The 17,531-nt window shown below is 39.6% G+C and overlaps 1 protein-coding gene across 1 annotated transcript in view; it reads right to left on the bottom strand.

Annotated features, from left to right (window-relative positions):
• The window catches only part of LOC103188432 (hormonally up-regulated neu tumor-associated kinase homolog A), a 30,314-nt gene extending 18,092 nt beyond the window's left edge, over positions 1–12,222 (bottom strand). Inside the window, exons 1-4 of the mRNA XM_042332858.1 lie at positions 11,971–12,222; positions 4,580–4,872; positions 1,756–1,811; positions 690–822 (exon numbers count right to left, since the gene is read on the bottom strand). Coding sequence (XP_042188792.1) covers positions 690–822; positions 1,756–1,811; positions 4,580–4,872; positions 11,971–12,222 — 734 coding nt within the window. The remainder of the gene's footprint in view (positions 1–689; positions 823–1,755; positions 1,812–4,579; positions 4,873–11,970) is intronic.
• Positions 12,223–17,531: the final 5,309 nt, after the last annotated feature.

The following is a 17,531-nucleotide window of genomic DNA, read 5'->3' on the forward strand; positions in this document are numbered from 1 at the left end:
TAGAAATTTTTTCAATTCAGTGTTTTTTTCACAGTTCTTCAACAGAAATAGCTTTCAAATCAAGACAGATTTTAAGAATTTTCCACAATTTTGCAGGACCATAAACTATAAAACACAGTGGTCTTACAGGCTAATACTAGATAGGATTTTTCACCCAAGGTGTTGTACACATAAAAAACAGGAGGCCATCAGCATGTCAAACCTGTTCCATCATTTTATTAGATTATAGCAGATATTTTAATCCAATTTCTCTGCTTTTTCATTTATCCCTTAAATGAATCACCTTACTTCCCAAATATCAGTGGAGTCCTGTAGCTCAGTGGTTAGAGCACTCGCTTTGCAAGCAAGAGACCTTGGTTCAATCCCAGGCAGAGGGCGAAACCTTGGGCAAGTTTCCTTACTCCACACAGAGCCTAATAATAATCCCTCCAAAACCAAAAAACAATAATAAATTGGTCATTTTCAATCCACGACTGTTTGTGGGACATTGCTGTGCGCAATTGGCTGCCGCGTTCGCCCACAAATATACAGTCAATTCACTTTACAGTGTGTTCTGTGAAGCGCTTTGGGACGTCCTCCCGACGTGAAAAGCGCTATATCAAATGCAAGGATTATTATTATTATTATATATCCAAATATTTATCCAGGAAAGAACTTTAGATTTTGCTGCGATTCCTACCGTTACCTACATTGACCAGACATCCACCTTTGGACCATATTTCTTGTGAGCCAAGAGCTCTGGTGCAGCATAGGCTGGGCTCCCACACTGTGTAGTCAGCATTTCCTGACTGTCGATCTTCAGGGTGTTGCTCAGTCCAAAATCTTCATCAAGGAAAAAGCACAACAAGAAATCAAGATCAGTCAGTTAGCAATTCATGCTTAATCAGAATTTGTGCCACGTATAGCTTTCCAGAGTCTTTGAAATCACAATACTAGGTTGGATATATTTCTCATTCCTCCAGAATCCACAACCAACAGTTCTTCCACCATCAAGCATCAAGCTGCTTAAACCTGAATTTACAGAGTTGCCTAAATAAATAAATAAATAAATAATTCTTACATTTGACACCTATATATTGAAGCATCTGTAAGCAAACAACACAGCCAATTAACACACAGTAATGTTCCTAAACAGTCATGGAGTGGATGAGCCTTTTATCTAGATGATATTGCCCAGGTAACTCCCTTAGTGTTAATCTTCAATGACCACCTGAAAAGATAGATGGGATCCTAGTTTAATGTCTTATCCGAAGGACAAAATTTCAAACAATCCTGTGCTCACTCAACACTAATTGGAGTGTTAGCTTGGACCTTAAGCCCCCTGGCATGGGATTAAATCTACAACCTTCTGACTTAGCGAGATACCAGAATGTTATAAGAATATAATATAAGGACATAGTAAGTGAAAATGTAAATGTTTCACAAAGGATTTAATGTGATAACTAGTTACAACATTTTACAATTTTACTTCTATTCATAGGACGTGGAACTGACCGACCCCTTCCTCCACACACAAATTGGGGCACAAGAGTTCATTACGCTTGCATTTGATGTAACGTCTTATAATGTCATCAAGACATCGCAAAGCGCTTCCCAGGTTTTACTGTAAAGTGTATTGATTGAATATTATTCCAAGACCATTTTTGTAACATTTTAGCTGCTATCTTGGTTATCATGTGTGGGCCCTGTTTTGTTTTTAAAATCAGCGTGATAGCTGACAACTTTTTCCACATAACTTTTTGCAATGTTACTTACCAACAATTTTGATATTGTTATTTTCATCAAGTAGGAAGTTTTCAATTTTCAGGTCCCTTGAGAAAACAAAAGATTTTATTAAACCCAATTGGTTACTTATTATCTTACATAAGTACCATTGAGTTATTGAGATAGCAGCTTCTGAAACAGATACCTTCTCTGTCATATCAGACAATGCCATGCCTTTGTGCTTCCAGCATTTAAAGGACTCATAATCAAGTACTGTATATTATGTGTCTGATAATTGCACAACCTTCCACAGTAATGCACTCCTACTAGCTCTGCCACTCAATATTTTCTGCTCCTTCCTGAGTACATTAACTGGGTAACTACATCAGTCCCAAAATATTGCAAAGAACACATTGAACGTAAAGGAACGGGTGCCTTTCAGAAACAAAGTGTAACATTGCTAACTTCTATAGTGTTTAATAGACTTTTAGGAATGCACATTACAATACAATACAAAATTACATTTGTATAGCACCTTTCACATCGGGAAGATGTCCCAAGGCGCTGGCATGTTACCTATGAAACAGTCACAAACACCTGGTAGATGTACTTCCTGAATTGAACAAACAATGAAGATTAGCAGACACAGTAAACAGATATGGGCTTTCAATATAATTGGTTATAATAGTAAAAGCCACATTTTCTCATAGAAATATTGGGGTGAAACTATGACTTGTGATGTGATAATTATCACTTGTAATAATTATCCCATCAGGTGTTGTATTTTTCACCCCATTTTCTTCTGCACACCAATGGAAACTATGGATGCCTGCATGTGAAATATAAAGCTTTCTATGTTGAGGATGTTCAAGTCAATATTGTCTGTCTCTGACTATTTGAGTTTTGGTCAGTTCCATGAGTCAGACCACAATCCATCTACACACATTGTTTTGTTGACTATTGCATCCCGGATTCCTGCTGACAGGTGTAGAAATATAACTGGTCCTGGAATTTCTTGACATCTGGTGTATGTATGGAGCCAGGAATATCTGATGTGTCTTGCAAACAAAATTCTGACAATTAGTTCAGTGACTGCTTTCTGTGATCTGTCAACACCATATAAACAGACATAGTTGTTAAAAAAAATGAGCTAGCATCATTCTCTCTGTGAAGAACTCTTAGACCCTTATCCTACGTGTAGGGTGCTATATGAATGCAAGTTGATGTTGTTGTTGTTTGTTTTCTGAAATTGTCAAAAAATTGTGTCAACAAATTTTTCTTTTCCTGAAAGTGTTGACTCTTATTGGGTATGGTTTCATAAGCATACAGAGTTCATCCAAGTAGCCCTTCGGGCCGTCTAGACTGTGAGTGCTGGCAGAATATTTGATAATGAGATAATTTGATAATCAAAGCTGAGCTCCGCACTCAATACAATATCTACATAGGTACATTTTCCAGCAAAGCTCCTGGATAGCAAAGCAGGAGCTCCTAGCTGATTTGTCCTTTCCACAGCCTAGGAGTGATAAGGTCAATTGCAGAAATCCTGTTATAATCTAAGATTTGATCAGCTGTTTCAACAATGACTAGCAATTCAACTTGGTACCTTCATGATCTGTATTGTTGAGTTCAACACTGGCATTGTTATTACTAACTGAGATATGAATTTCCGCAGTTCTCAGGAGCACTGCTGATGACAGTCCAGCGAACCTGGCTTAGCAGCATGACTTGGAGGGGAGACCAGACACTGAAAGCAGGGATTCTTCCCACATAGCTCCTGCAAGCCAAGGTCCTAAAAGGAACGGTGTTAATAACTAGACATGCAGTGGGAAGCTTGCTAAAGGTTCTCTCAATGGCAAACTGTAAATCATCTGAGATGTCCTCCTGACTTGAAAAAGCGTCATAACAAATATAAGGATTATTATTGCTATACTTGGAGCTCTTGGTCTGGTTTGGATACTGTTAAGCAATATGATGGTTTTCCAATTTTCAGACAACCAAAAAATTATTGGAAGTGGGACTGAATCTCTGTTTAGAAGTAAAAGCCAATGAAGTGGAAAATGTGTCTGATGTGATATCATTCTTATATCAGTCAAAATTACAGTCTGATTTGATCTCTAATTATGAGTAGGTTTGTGATTGAGTACCTTCTCCCTCATTTGACAAAATACTTTGACCCAAAGCTGCTTGAGTTTTTTGTGAACCTGCCATCTTTGTTGTTATCACCCACAACCGTGGCCTTTCAGTCCTGATGTTTGTAAACTGAGATAACTCAACCACGGTTTGGCAGCCAAAAGGAGCGGGCAGAAGGTATGGTCTTCTCTTAATCCTTTGTACAGCATTTATATCCTTGGAGAAGTGCAGATGTGGCTGGCGATAAGTTTCACCATTGATACAACTGTGGCTCGGACAAGCAGAGGTGAACGGATGGATACTTTAGATTTAATTATTTTACACAGATAATGGAGAATATGTGAAGTAGACTCTCCAGAAAGGCAATGGAGACAGATGCGGATGATCTGCAAATTCAAGATTGATTTGGATAACTATTTGCTGAAAGATACAATTTGGACACTACCATTATTAATGTCTAACAAAATTAAAGTTGTTTCAAAATTTAGATTTTATTTGTATCCAGCTAATATTATTATTAATTATTAGTACATATAATCAATAGACTTACTGGCATTTGAATTGCAGTATTACAGAAATATTCAGTATTTATTTCAGTACTGTGAGATTCAGGATGTTAGCATTTGAAATGGTGTAACAATTCAGATTAAAGCAATCTCTGTTTATGAGCAAACCAATGAAAACAGGCATGTGGTTGAACAGCAGGCTCTGGAGGGGGTTAGAGAAGCAAAATTGGAGTTGCTACCTGTGCACAACTGCATGGCGATGGAGGTGCTCCACAGCTGACAGGATCTGCCTGGTGTACCTTCTCACTTCTCTTTCTTCCAGTTTCTTCTTGTCACAGATTCTTTCCATCAAGTCGCCTCCCAGGCACAGCTCCATCACCATGTAGTAAGAGTTCTCAGTCTCCAATGTCTCAAAGAGTTGGACAATGTTTGGATGTCGGACCATTTGGTGGATGCGGGGCTCTCGTTTCATGTTCTTCAGGACATAAGAATCTTGCTTGGCCTTCTTCTTGTCTATCACTTTGATGGCTACCTGGTGAAATAATCAGATCAATCAGCTATTTGCCAGTTTAGTAATCAGAAATGAAGATTTGTAATACATATGCACATATAGGATTTAATTTGCAGGTTGTGATAACCATGTGTAAATGCATGCGTAATGTGGGAATTGCAGATGGTTTTAATTATGTAATTTGGTAATTAAACAACAATGAAAAAGAATATAAGTTTGTTTGGGCACCAAATTCCAGCATGTCTCTCAGGTGTCACATTGGTTCATTCAGTACTCTCACCCCTCATATTTGATTGACTGAAAGTCAGATCCAAAGTTATTTTTTCAGTAAATGTAGTTGATCATGACAATTAGAAAATAAGTTGGTAGCTGCTCAGTGAAGCAAATACCATTGAAAAGAATTATCTAATTGGCACATCCTAGGGTCTGAGGATTATAACAAATTCTCAGTGATGCCTGGAACTAATATTTAATAATTTTTTGCTCACAAGATCATAAGAATGGCCCTTAGAAGAAGACGCTTCCAGCCATCTGATCTCATCAACAAACAACCAGAACAAATCACATTTACATAGTGCCTTTTACATCGGGACGACATCCCAAGGTGCAGGTTTCTCATCTCAGAACACCCAACCATCCTCATATCACAGTACTGAGCTGTCTTTTGAGTCAATCCAATGTCCTGGTCTCAAGCGCCCTTCCTGGTAATCATTTCCATATTTTAATTACATTCTGGATAAATACGTATTTCCTGGTGTCTGTCCTGAAACTGCCTTTTGCAACTTAAACCTCTGTTCTCTTATTTGGCTGTCTCAATACATTCAAAATATTATGATGGGTTTACTTCAGTCAAACTACTTTACAATATATCTTGTAGAGAACTTTGAGATGTCTTAACAATATGATAAGTGTCACAGAGCTTAGCATTTTATATCCAATGCCCCAGTGATTAGAGTTGGGAGGACAAAACCAGTACCCGTTTATATTAACAAATTTAATATATGCACTTCTTGAAATAAATTTAAAATATTTAATGAACACAAGCATATAATTTAACAACACCCCAAAGCCTTATACTAAGCCGGAGTTGTGATACATAAAATGCCGGTACTTACAGTTTGAGCAGGGGAGCAAGCTGATCCACGTCTTGTTACAAGTCTCTCCAAGGTGCAACTCTCCTACCTGCTCAAACAACTAGTGTTTTTATCTCCTTGTTCCCTTGTACTCTCAAACAATACAACAACAACTACTTGCACTTATATAGCGCCCTCCATGTCAGGCGGCCTCTCAGAGCGCTTAACAATGGTGGAGCCCAAGGCCGAGCCAATGGGAGGAGGAAGATGACTGTAGTCGCGGTTGAAAAGGAAGGTCTTCAGGCACTACCTGAAGATGGGGAAGGAGGGGACAAGGCGAAGGCATTGAGGCAGGGAGTTCCAAAGTTTTGGGGTGTAGTGGCTGAAGGCACGGCTGCCGATGGTGGAGCGAGGATTCGGGGGACGTGGAAGAGACTGGACCCATTAGAGCAGAGGCAGCGGGTACTGCTGTGGGGAGAGAGGAGGTTGGAGAGATAGGGGGGTTTGCCAAGGAATGGAGGGATTTAAACACTAGAGTGAGGATCTTGAATTCGATCCACTCTGTGACAGGGAGCCAGTGGAGATTGGTAAGGACTGGAGTAATCGGGGTACGGAATTTGGTGCGGTTGAGATTGTAGGCGGCGGAGCTTTGAATGAGCTGAATTTTGTGAATAGTAGAGGTGGGGAGATGGGCAAGGAGGGGTTAGAGTAATCCAGCCGAGAGTGACAAAGGCATGGACAAGGGTTTTGACAGCTTTTGGGGTGAGGTATGTCGGAGACAGGCAATGTGGTGGAGGTGGAAGAAAGTGGTGTTGATCAGGGATCGGATGTGGGTAGGAAGGATAACTAGGGATCAAACCTGATGCCTAAGTTGTGCACGGGTTCAGAGTTTTAAGGACAAGTTAGGTAGGTTGAGGCGGTTGGACCCGTGGGATAGAAGACATCGACGGGAGCCAAAGAATATGGCTTCCGTCTTGTTGACATTTAACTGCAGGAAAGTCGTGTTCATCCTGTTCCTGATGTCAGACAGACAAGCTGCAGAACATTAGGGGACTGGGGGTTGCAGAATACACATTCTTACAGACTATAAGTTTTCATTCAAATCAGGCCTCCTTCAGACGACAACATCCTTTAACTGAGAGGGTGCACCCCAGTTAACATTCCTTCCATTTGAGACAGTGAAACAGTTCCTGCTACCTATGGGGTGTAAATGACCGAAACATTACCATGCAACATTCTAACAGACATTGAGTCTTCATTCAAATGAGAATTCAATCGAGTTTGCAGGTTCCCTGGTCATGACGTCACCACCACTACATAAGGCACTATGTCAAATGCAAAGATTATTATTATTATTACTATTACTTTCTCAATCTAATTTAAAATCCTATATACCTAGTATATACCTAGAGTCCTGTTGCTCAGTGGTTAGAGCACTCGCTTTGCAAGCGAGAGACCTGAGTTCAATTCCAGGCAGGGCGAAACCTTGGGCAAGTTTCCTTACTCCACACACCTAACAATAATCCCTCATAAAACCCAAAACAATAATAAATTGGTCATTTTTAATCTACGACTGTTTGTGGGACATTGCTGTGCGCAATTGGCTGCCGCGTTCGCCCACAAATATACAGTCAATTCACTTTACAGTGTGTTCTGTGAAGCGCTTTGGGACGTCCTCCCGACGTGAAAAGCGCTATATCAAATGCAAGGATTATTATTATTATTATTAATGGTTCATAACACTGGGAACCAGCGTTCTCCTTTGCATTGGCTCTGGAGCCTGGGCAGCCCCTTTTCAGCCACCTGGTCAGTCTGGCTCAGTGGTAGCATGCTCACCTTTGAGTCAGAAAGTTATGGGTTCAGGCTCCACCTCGAGGCTCACATCATAAGCTGATACTCCAATGTAGTGCTGATGGTATATTGTATTGTCCTTCGGATGAGATTTTAAACTGAGGGCCTCTTTGCCTATTAAGGTGAACGTTAAGATCCCATTGCACTATTCGAAAAGAGAAGGGCATTTCTTCCAGTGTCCAGACCAACAATTTCCAAAATAAAAATTGATAATTCAGTTCATGGCTGTTTGCAGGACATTGCTGTATACAACTGAGCTATAACATTTTCCTACAAATATACAGTCACTTCACTTCATAGTAAATTCTATGAAGTGCTTTGGGTCTATCTCCTGACATGAAAGGTGCCATACCAAATGTAGGGAATATTATTATGTCAAGGCAATATAACTGTATGCAGTACTCCCAGCAAAACCTGACTAGAACACTGTACAAGTTCAATATGACTTCTTGAAACCAGATCACAATTGATTTAGTATTATAGTTCAGCATCCTATTTGCCTTGTTTATCGTTGCCTCACACTATTTTGAGATGGTGAATGGTGAGTCAATTAACATCCTTCGATCTTCCCCTTTCCATCCATGGAGTATATGTGCTTCCTATATTTACTTCCTTGCATTTTTCTAGTGAAACCCTTAATTTTAAGATTTCTGCCATATTCCTATCCTTAGAGCTGAATGGAAATTATTATATTTTCCAGGACATTTCAAATCACTGCCTCATTTTGGAAGAATGTCCATAGTACCAAGATGTCGATTCAAGCATAAACTCTGAATGAAAATCCCAGTAGAGCATTATTACTGAGAAGTTATATTCATTCACCCTGCAGGCACCCTAAAGTTTTTTTTTCAGATTTTAAAAAATAAAATAACCAAGATTAATTTTTTATGGAATCACAGCAAATTAACAGCACAATATGAGGCTATTCAACCCATTGTGTATATATGTGGGTACCGGCTCTTTTCTGAAGCTACTATCATCCCAATTCTCTGCTTCTTCCTTATAACCTTTAAGTGTTTATCCAATTCCCTTTTAAATGTTATTATTGGCTTGGCTTTAACAACCATTTGCAGTTGGACTTTCTACTTTCTAACAAACCTTGTTGCAGTGTTTTTTTCTAACCTCCTTTTTGCACCTCCCAGTGCACAAACTCAGTATTTGGTTTGATACTCAGATCTCCTTCCTTTCTTTCAATTGGTCCCTGTCCAAGACTGCTTTTCTGCACCTTCATCGCATTGCAAATTTGACTCTTCATCCATGCCTATGATCACCTCCCCTGTCCCTTCTTCCTTGCTCAGTGTCCAACTCACTGTGAAAAGTGCTCAAAGACATTATCCTACATGAAGGCCATTATATAAATGCGAGTTTTTTTTATTTGTTGGTAGTTCTCAATGTATGTCCTCAGTGTCCCCTCTTGTTTCCAATTCAACAAACGATGGAAATAATCTCTCTATTTGCATTATCCAAACTATTCAGAATTTTAAAATCCTCAAGTAGATTTGCCCTTCTTCTTGGCTGCATTTCCCACTTTTCAAGTCTTTTATGTCTAACAATAACATCTCTACCCTAGTAATATCTGAATGAATCTCCACTGAATCCCATTAATGGATGTTAACATTTGGACAGAGGAGGCAAGCAGAATAGTGGAGCATGAGCAGAACAGAGAGGTAGGAAGGTGATGGGTGTGAGAGAATTAAGTGTGAGGGTAAGAACCTGGAAGACAATGCATTCAGAGACAGGGAGTCAAGAGAGCTTGGTGAGGATTGGGGTTTGGGATTAGCTGGATCTTGTGGATTATGGAATTGGGGAGACCAGTGAGGAGTGCATTTGTGAAATCAAAGCTGGGGTAGCAAAAATCAACTGTCTCCAGGCACTTCGCTTTCCCTCTGGAAAAGGCACTCCAGAAAAGAGAGTGTGCTACAATGAGGGCCAGTTCTATTATGGCAACTCCAGCCAGCACAGACTCAGGATAAGTGCAACAAATGTCACCTCAAATTGTAGCTTATGATTATACATTTTAGAGCTAAATTCAAGTTTTTTTTTTGGTCAGCCATCTGATAGATGCGGAAATGCATCACCATGCTTAAGAGAGCATTCAAGTTTGAGAATCGACAATTCTGATACATCAGTTCTGGTATTAAGATACGTGTTCTTAAAACTGTGCTCCATATTACTGAGCAACTGTAAAGAGTTAACAGTAAATAGTGGAACTGGAAGCAGTACACATTTCTGGTACCCTTTGAGTAAAGGACCATTTAGTTTGTTCTATCATGCCTGATACGTCTTGTCCTATAAGTAAATCTTGATACCACAGTATTTATTGAGCTTTCCACTCACAAACACTGTGTCCCGATGAACTCTCTGTGTATAAACTGATCCATACCTGTATCTGCACCTTGCACAATTTGGTGCTATTTCAGTCATTGTTCAACCACATAAAATACATAGTCACTCCACTTTACAGTACATCCTGTGAAATGCTTTGAGTCATCCTCCCGACATGAAAGGAGCTATACCAAATGTAAGGCTTAGTATTATGATTATTATTATTACTACTTCATTTGTAGGTAAAACATTGCAGCCAAACTGGAAAAGTGTTTGGATGTGGTGATGGTTTTACTGCTGAATTCTTACCAGTTGGACAAGTGCAGTTTAGGCAATAAGGGAACTTTCAGCGATGCTACTGCTCCATGGATTCAGAAAAGGGTTTAGCCACCAAGGAACCAAATCAACAATTATTTTATCAAGCTCTTTATGTTTTCCTGTTCGTACCTTACACCACCAGTGCTGGAATTCACAATTGAAGCTGGTTTCATTTCTGCCTCACCCTCACCTCTGAGTCAGAAGGATGTGGGTTCAAGCCCCACAATGAAACGCTGAGTCATAGTCTAGGCTGACATTCCAACACATTACTGGCGTGCATTGTTGAAGGTGCTATCCTTCGGCTAAGACGCTAAGCGCAGGTCGTGTCTGTTCAGCTGAACGTTAAAGAGCACTATTCCAAAAGAGAAGTGGGTTTTTCCTGGTGTCTTGGCCAACAGTCCTCCACATTAAACTGAACCTCCAAATTCACTTCATGGTCGTTCGTGGAACTCAGCTGCCGCTAAAAATACATAGTCACTCCTCTTTACAGTATATCCTGTGAAGCACATTGACATTTCCTTCTGAGGTGAAAGGCGCTAATATCAATTCCAAGGAATATAATCCTTGCATTTTGATATAGCGCCTTAACAAGTCTTCGAGATGTCTCCAAGCGCTTCACAGAATATACTGTAAAGTGAACTGACTGTATATTTTGTGGGCAAAATGCAGCAGCCAATTGCGCACAGCAGTGTCCCACAAACAGTCATGGAATGAGTGACTAAATTATTATCTTTATTTGTTTTTTTGAAGAGATTATTACCCCTGGAAATCCCCCGTTATCGATTAACAACCAGTTTTCTACTTACTGATAGGTAAACAGAGGCATGTAGAGTAAGGAAGCTTGCCTAACCTTTCGCCTTCGCCAGGAATCGAACCAATGTCCTCTAACCAATACACTACAGGACTCTTTATAGGATCATAACCAAACTGCTAACAATTTCTAATGCCCTCTAGTTCACAACAATGAGTATAAGATCATCACCGACTGTCATCAGACATTCCTCAGAACCTACTGCAGAATCAAAACTTGAATCGGGCATTATAAATAGGGTGTAAGAAAAGCCAAATGTGATAATGTATATTTGTACGTGCATGAGCATACAGATGCAAGGTGCAGTATGTAGGAGACTTAAAGATAACCTATTCCATTCACCTAGAAAAATAAACAATCACTACACTTTACAGTAAATCCTGTAAAGTGCTTTGAGACATCTCGACGATGTGATAAGGCGTTACATCAAATACAAGTATTATTAAACAAAACTAAATTTGACCACTTTCTACTTCTTTCTTGCTCATAACATCTGATCCTGTTTTACAACAATATTAATTGTTCAGAACTGTAATCTTTGTTTTCTTTTTTCTGAAATTAGTTCACCTTGTTTTTGCAGTTCTTTTTCTAAACTTTCTGTAAATACCAATCAACACCAACCCTGTGGGTTTCTCTAATTCTTGCATTCAGTTGAAAGTATTCAGTTCTTTGCTAAACTTTTGTTTCCTTTATTTTGCTATAAGTTAAGCACAAACTCAGGACAACTGATGGTTCTGTTACCTTTTCCCCTGTTGGAATGTGTAGGCCTTCCATCACCTTGGCAAATGACCCTTTGTTGATCATCTTACCCACCAGGTAACTCCCAACCCGTTTTGTGTGAGGGAAACTCTTCGCCAGATCCTGAGGCAATTTAATAAAACACTCCGGGACCTGAGGACCCTGGTTTGCTTTGTCCCATTCCGATAGCACGTGCTCCGTGTTGCCTGTCTCTATGAGGATACCATCCGGAGCTGAACTGACTGCTGCAGGCATTGTTAGGAAAGAGAGATTAACAGAGCAGCTCCTCAGTCTCAAGTTAGAAAGGCTCTGTGTGCATCACTGGGAACGAATCGAGACCATGATTACTGGAGTCCTCCCTGAAAGATTGCTTCCTAGTTAATGATTTGCCTGTAGGCATGCAGGTTTCCTCAAGCAGAACAGTGGCATAGATAATTAACCAAACTGATATCCACTGTTGTCAGTCATCCTGCTGAGCCGCCAGCAACCGATATTCAATCCCAGCTTTAAGCCTGTCATGCACAAGACACTTCAACACACAAGAATTTGGGAACTGAGTGTCAGGTACTCCAAACCAATTATCTAACTCATGGTTTGTACCAAGCTTGTTGTGCAAAGGAATCATTTCAATACTGCTAACCATGTACTCATAGAGCTACTCACAAAGCATAAATATCAATGGGCTTTCCTACGAGAAAAGGTAATGTGAGGGTGTGAAATTATTGTGAAGCCATTCAAGCACTTACTTCTAAACAGTAAGGTAAATAGAAACTGGTTATGGGGTAGGAAATGCAATATTTCATAACAGATTCAATGTGATCCTTGAACTTGTTCTGAAATATTGCATTTTCATAACGGATTCAATATCACACGTATGTTATGAAACAATTTATTTTTCACCCCTATGTTTCTTAACTTGAACAAGTGAGTCACACTCGAAATGTTTGTGACAAATGCTTGATTGATCCAATATTGCCTCTTATGGGTAAAGAAGCTTGAGGTGCTTCTCAGGAGTATAATTCTATGTTGACCTTCATTTCATAGCTTCTCCCTACAGGAGCCATGGGTTTGCACAGTGGCAAGTAATTCCTATTTTTCTGGGGTGTATCTAGGATTGCTTATGCTAAGTGAAGGTAGTGTATAGAATCTGTCTGCATTTAGTATTACATTTCACAGCAATGAAATGCATCAATGAAAGAACTGGTAACTGTTTTATAATGTAATATTATAGTCTGTAAGGCTGTAAAAGTATATGTGTACCAATTAAAGAGGAGGGTTAACAGAGATGAAAAGATAACAATCTCTGCACAGCTTTGACTGTAAGAGTTACATTTAAATTGCGCAAAATTAAAACAATTACCATATGTACACTATATAATTTTAAACAACTACAGTATCCCTATAACATCCTTATATCCTCAGTGTCGGCTCAATTTTATACAATTCCTCTGGGGTGGGGATGTGTGGGACCAAGGAGGTAAGTGGAGTGTGCTTGGAGTTAAACTGGTACCAAGGTGCCATGCTTGGCAACAACATGTCAGAAGCGAGTCAATCTCGTGTGGCGGTCTCAGGAGTCCAGGTCCTAAGGGTAGTACTCCAGGGCATTGCTGATGACAGACCAGCTGTCCAGGCTCATCAGCATGACTTGGTGGGTCAGACCCCAGGACTTGGACAATCTCTGGAAGCAGAGTTTCTTCCCATTCAGCTTTTATAAACTCTGGAAGCCAAAGCCCTAACTTGTAGGGTGGTCCCAGCGGTGCTTTCTATGGCTATGTGGTTTTAGCTGGTAAAACTGCAGCAGTAATGCACAATCTGGGGTACCAATTCTTTTATCAAAACATGTCAAAGCACTTCAAGGACTGCATTACTTTGAACTGTCACAACTGTTGTTATGAAGTTTAGCGCTGAAGCTAATCCGAGCCACAACATCCCACAAAGAGTAACAAGATGACTAACCAATTAAACTGTTTTGATGGATTTGGATGAGGGATGAATAGGTAGGCGAAGGACACCAGGACAACTCTATTCTGTTTGAAATCGAGTCATGAAACTGCTAACATTCACTTGAACCAGCATACAAACACAATAATACTGTAACCCACAATGTTAAAAATAAGGAACATCTTTTAATTTAGCTGTTCATCCATGTCAACTAAACCCACTAAAATAATGTATTTAAAAATTCAAAATGTAGCCTGATAATTCCAGATGCACAATTGAATCTACAGCCCAAAACACATACATTGAATGTAAGCAATGCCCATTGGCATTGAAAACCTAGAAATCATACATTACTTAGTGGGTTGGTATCAACCAACTCTTCAACTGGTTGCTTTGAAAGTTATCAAAACTTTATGAGATGATTTGTGTTGTTAAGTGAGGAACTTTTACTGATGGTGTTTGTTACTTTTGCGTTTATCCCCAATTAAATGTCAATAACTCACTTCTTGGTGGATTTTCACACCTAGCGGAGTCCTGCAGCTCAGTGGTTAGAGCACTCACTTCGCAAGTGAGAGACCTGAGTTCAATTCCAGGCAGGGCGAAACCTTGGGCAAGTTTCCTTACTCCACACTCCCAATAATAATCCCTCCAAAACCCAAAACAATAATAAATTGGTCAATTTCAATCTACGACTGTTTGTGGGACATTGCTGTGCGCAATTGGCTGCCGCATTCGCCCACAAATATAGTCAATTCACTTTTCAGTGTGTTATGTGAAGCACTTTGGGACATCCTCCTGACTTGAAAAGCGCTATATCAAATGCAAGGATTATTATTAAGATTAGCTGATGCTTTCTCATTTAGTTATGCTTCTGAACAGCAGCTACCTGATAATAAGCACCACACTGGAAAGAACTATGGGAAGAAGTTTGCGATAAATTACTACACATGTATGTGCTGATTAGCACACGGAACAATTTAATAACTTTATGATAATAATAACCTTTTGATCAAATGCATTTTTTTTATTATTGAACACATCAACTGATCCCAGGGAGTGCTGGAGGAGCAGCCCGCCCTGGCTTTTCTCAATGGTTGCTTGTCAGAAGTCAGCTGTGCCACCAATTGGTCTTGTACGTTGTGGCCCTGGATTGCTGGCAGGATGCTGGTTTTTAATAAACATAAAGACATCAGAGCAAACTGGTATCCCATCAGTTGGAAGTCCAATGAGGACAGCTAGCCTTTCTTGTACATGCCCTTTGAGAAAGGGGTAGGGGGAGGGTGCTGTCTCCCCCAGCATACCAGGTATCAGTCAATGTGTTAAATATTATAATTTTGCTAAATTAACCCAGTGTTAATTATCAGCTCAGTGTTAATTAACGCAACAGAACATCGCAAAATGATTTTTGTAAGCCTATGCATTCTCCACATTATTTCTGACTTATGGCAACATTAGTTGACTGTTTATCATAAGTGATTTTATACTTAAATGTATTCTTGATGCACAAATGAATTATGACATAAATGATAAAGGGACAGACTGTGACATGTGTTGAAGGATGTATGGAGCTCATTTAAGCTTCACTATACTGTGACTGATTCCTGAAGAAAAACAATTATTCCTTCAAAGAGAGGAAACATTAATACAAAAATGAATGAGCAGATTCACTTTCATCAGATTAACTTCTATATCCTCACCCTCACCTACAAATCCCTTCACACGCTCGCTCCTCCCTCTGTGATTTCTCCAACCTTACCCTTCTGTTTGGCCTCTCAACTCAGCAAACGCAAACCTGCTGCGTATTCCCTGTCCCCTTCAGCCCATCAGTGGCCGAGCCTTCAGCCACCACACCCTCATCCTCTAGAACTCCCTCCTTCAATCCCTTCCTTCATCAATCCATCCATCTCGCCCTCCCTCACTAATACTTTTCATAAATCCGCCTAAAAATCTACCTCTAAAATTAAGTGCACTGCAAAATTGCTCTACATGAAGGGCTCTATACGAATATAAATTGTGAATGAATAAATTGAGGAAATTCCCTAACTATACAGCATGCTCAAAAAAAAGTGCCAGTTTGATTTTTCTTCTCGATGCTTCTTATCTTGGACTATCTCCTTCAATATTCAAGCGCTTAAAACAAATCTCGGTGCTAACAATTGACAATCTCAAGCCCCCTCTGGTGGTCACTCTCAGGCCTGCAACACATCTGCTCGGACACCACAGTATTGGAATTCGTGGAATTCTGCTCAGTTCAGCCATCAATCAAGTGACAGTAGGTGTGAACGCACAATAAATGTACATCATCTTTAAGTTACTCTATAAGTTACTTCAACTGCAGACAATTTTTTTCCACAGAAAAACATTGGAGATAAAGGTTCAATTGAAGTCAATGTAAAGTAAGGTCAGTTATATTCTGTGGGCATTGAAGGTGCATAGCATTGGCAGGATGGAAATTTTGGCATTTTTGCTCACAGATTAATGTGAATATTTGTATCAGATGACAGTGAAAGCATTCACAATAATGATCACTAATCTTAATACAATATTATGTTACAATTTGTTTGAAGAGAACTGCCAATACAAAACAGCAAGTATCAGACTTAAAAACTACTATTCAGCCAAACAGATAGAAAAAAAGTTGAGCAGCTAGTGACATCAGTAAGAAACAACTTTCATATATATAATGCGTATCAAAATCCTTCAACTGTTTAACAGTAATTACACAGTTAGTGAGTGTAGTGACTATTTTTGCCGGCATAGGCAGCAGCTATATTGAGCACAGTAAAGTCCCCCAAAACATCCATGAGATAATAATAATTATCGTTGCATTTGATATAGCAGCTTATCCCATCTTCAAAACGACTCAAAGTGCATCACAGAATATACTGTAAAGTGAATTGACTGTATATTTTGTGGGCAAAACACAGTAGCCAATTGCACACAGCAATGTCCCACAAACGGTTGTGGATTGAGTGACCAATTTATTATTTTTTTTGAAGGAATTATTTCCCCCAGAAAAGCGATCCGCCAATAACAACAACTGGGTTCCTACTTGCTCCTAGGTAAACAGAGGTGTGTGGAGTAAGGAAACTTGCCCAATGTTTCGTCCTACAGTGAATTGCTTGTGAGGCGAGTATTCTAACCATTGAGCTACAGGACTCCTGAGATGAATAAATTATTTATCTGGGAATAGTTAGCCAGATCATCAGATATAACAGTGTGATGGGGTCTTTAATATCAACCTAAACAGACAGGCTAGAGTGACAATGAGCCTAAGTGCTCCATGTTCAGTAGGCTTGAAGGGCAGAGGAAACATGCAGATTTCCTGAATTAATCATCTTCCAGTATTAATTAAGTGCCCTCATTTCTGTTTCCAATTATCTTTTCAGAAACCACTACTTACAGCCCATAAGCTGTGAGAAAACTTTATTTTGTCTGAAGCACTGAGCTATGCTTTTCCTCCTGTTGTTTACGATATTGAATATTTCACTAGCAGGAGGAAAATTACTTCTGTTTTATAAACAGAGCCAATTTGGGCATTCAAAAGAGAATTAGACCTTGACATGCAGAGGAAGGTATGGGACTTAGGATTAAGTTGGATGGCTATTTGGAGGAGCAAACAC

The sequence above is a fragment of the Callorhinchus milii genome, unplaced genomic scaffold (assembly GCF_018977255.1).
Source record: "Callorhinchus milii isolate IMCB2004 unplaced genomic scaffold, IMCB_Cmil_1.0 Scaffold3, whole genome shotgun sequence".
Classification (NCBI taxonomy): domain Eukaryota; kingdom Metazoa; phylum Chordata; class Chondrichthyes; order Chimaeriformes; family Callorhinchidae; genus Callorhinchus; species Callorhinchus milii.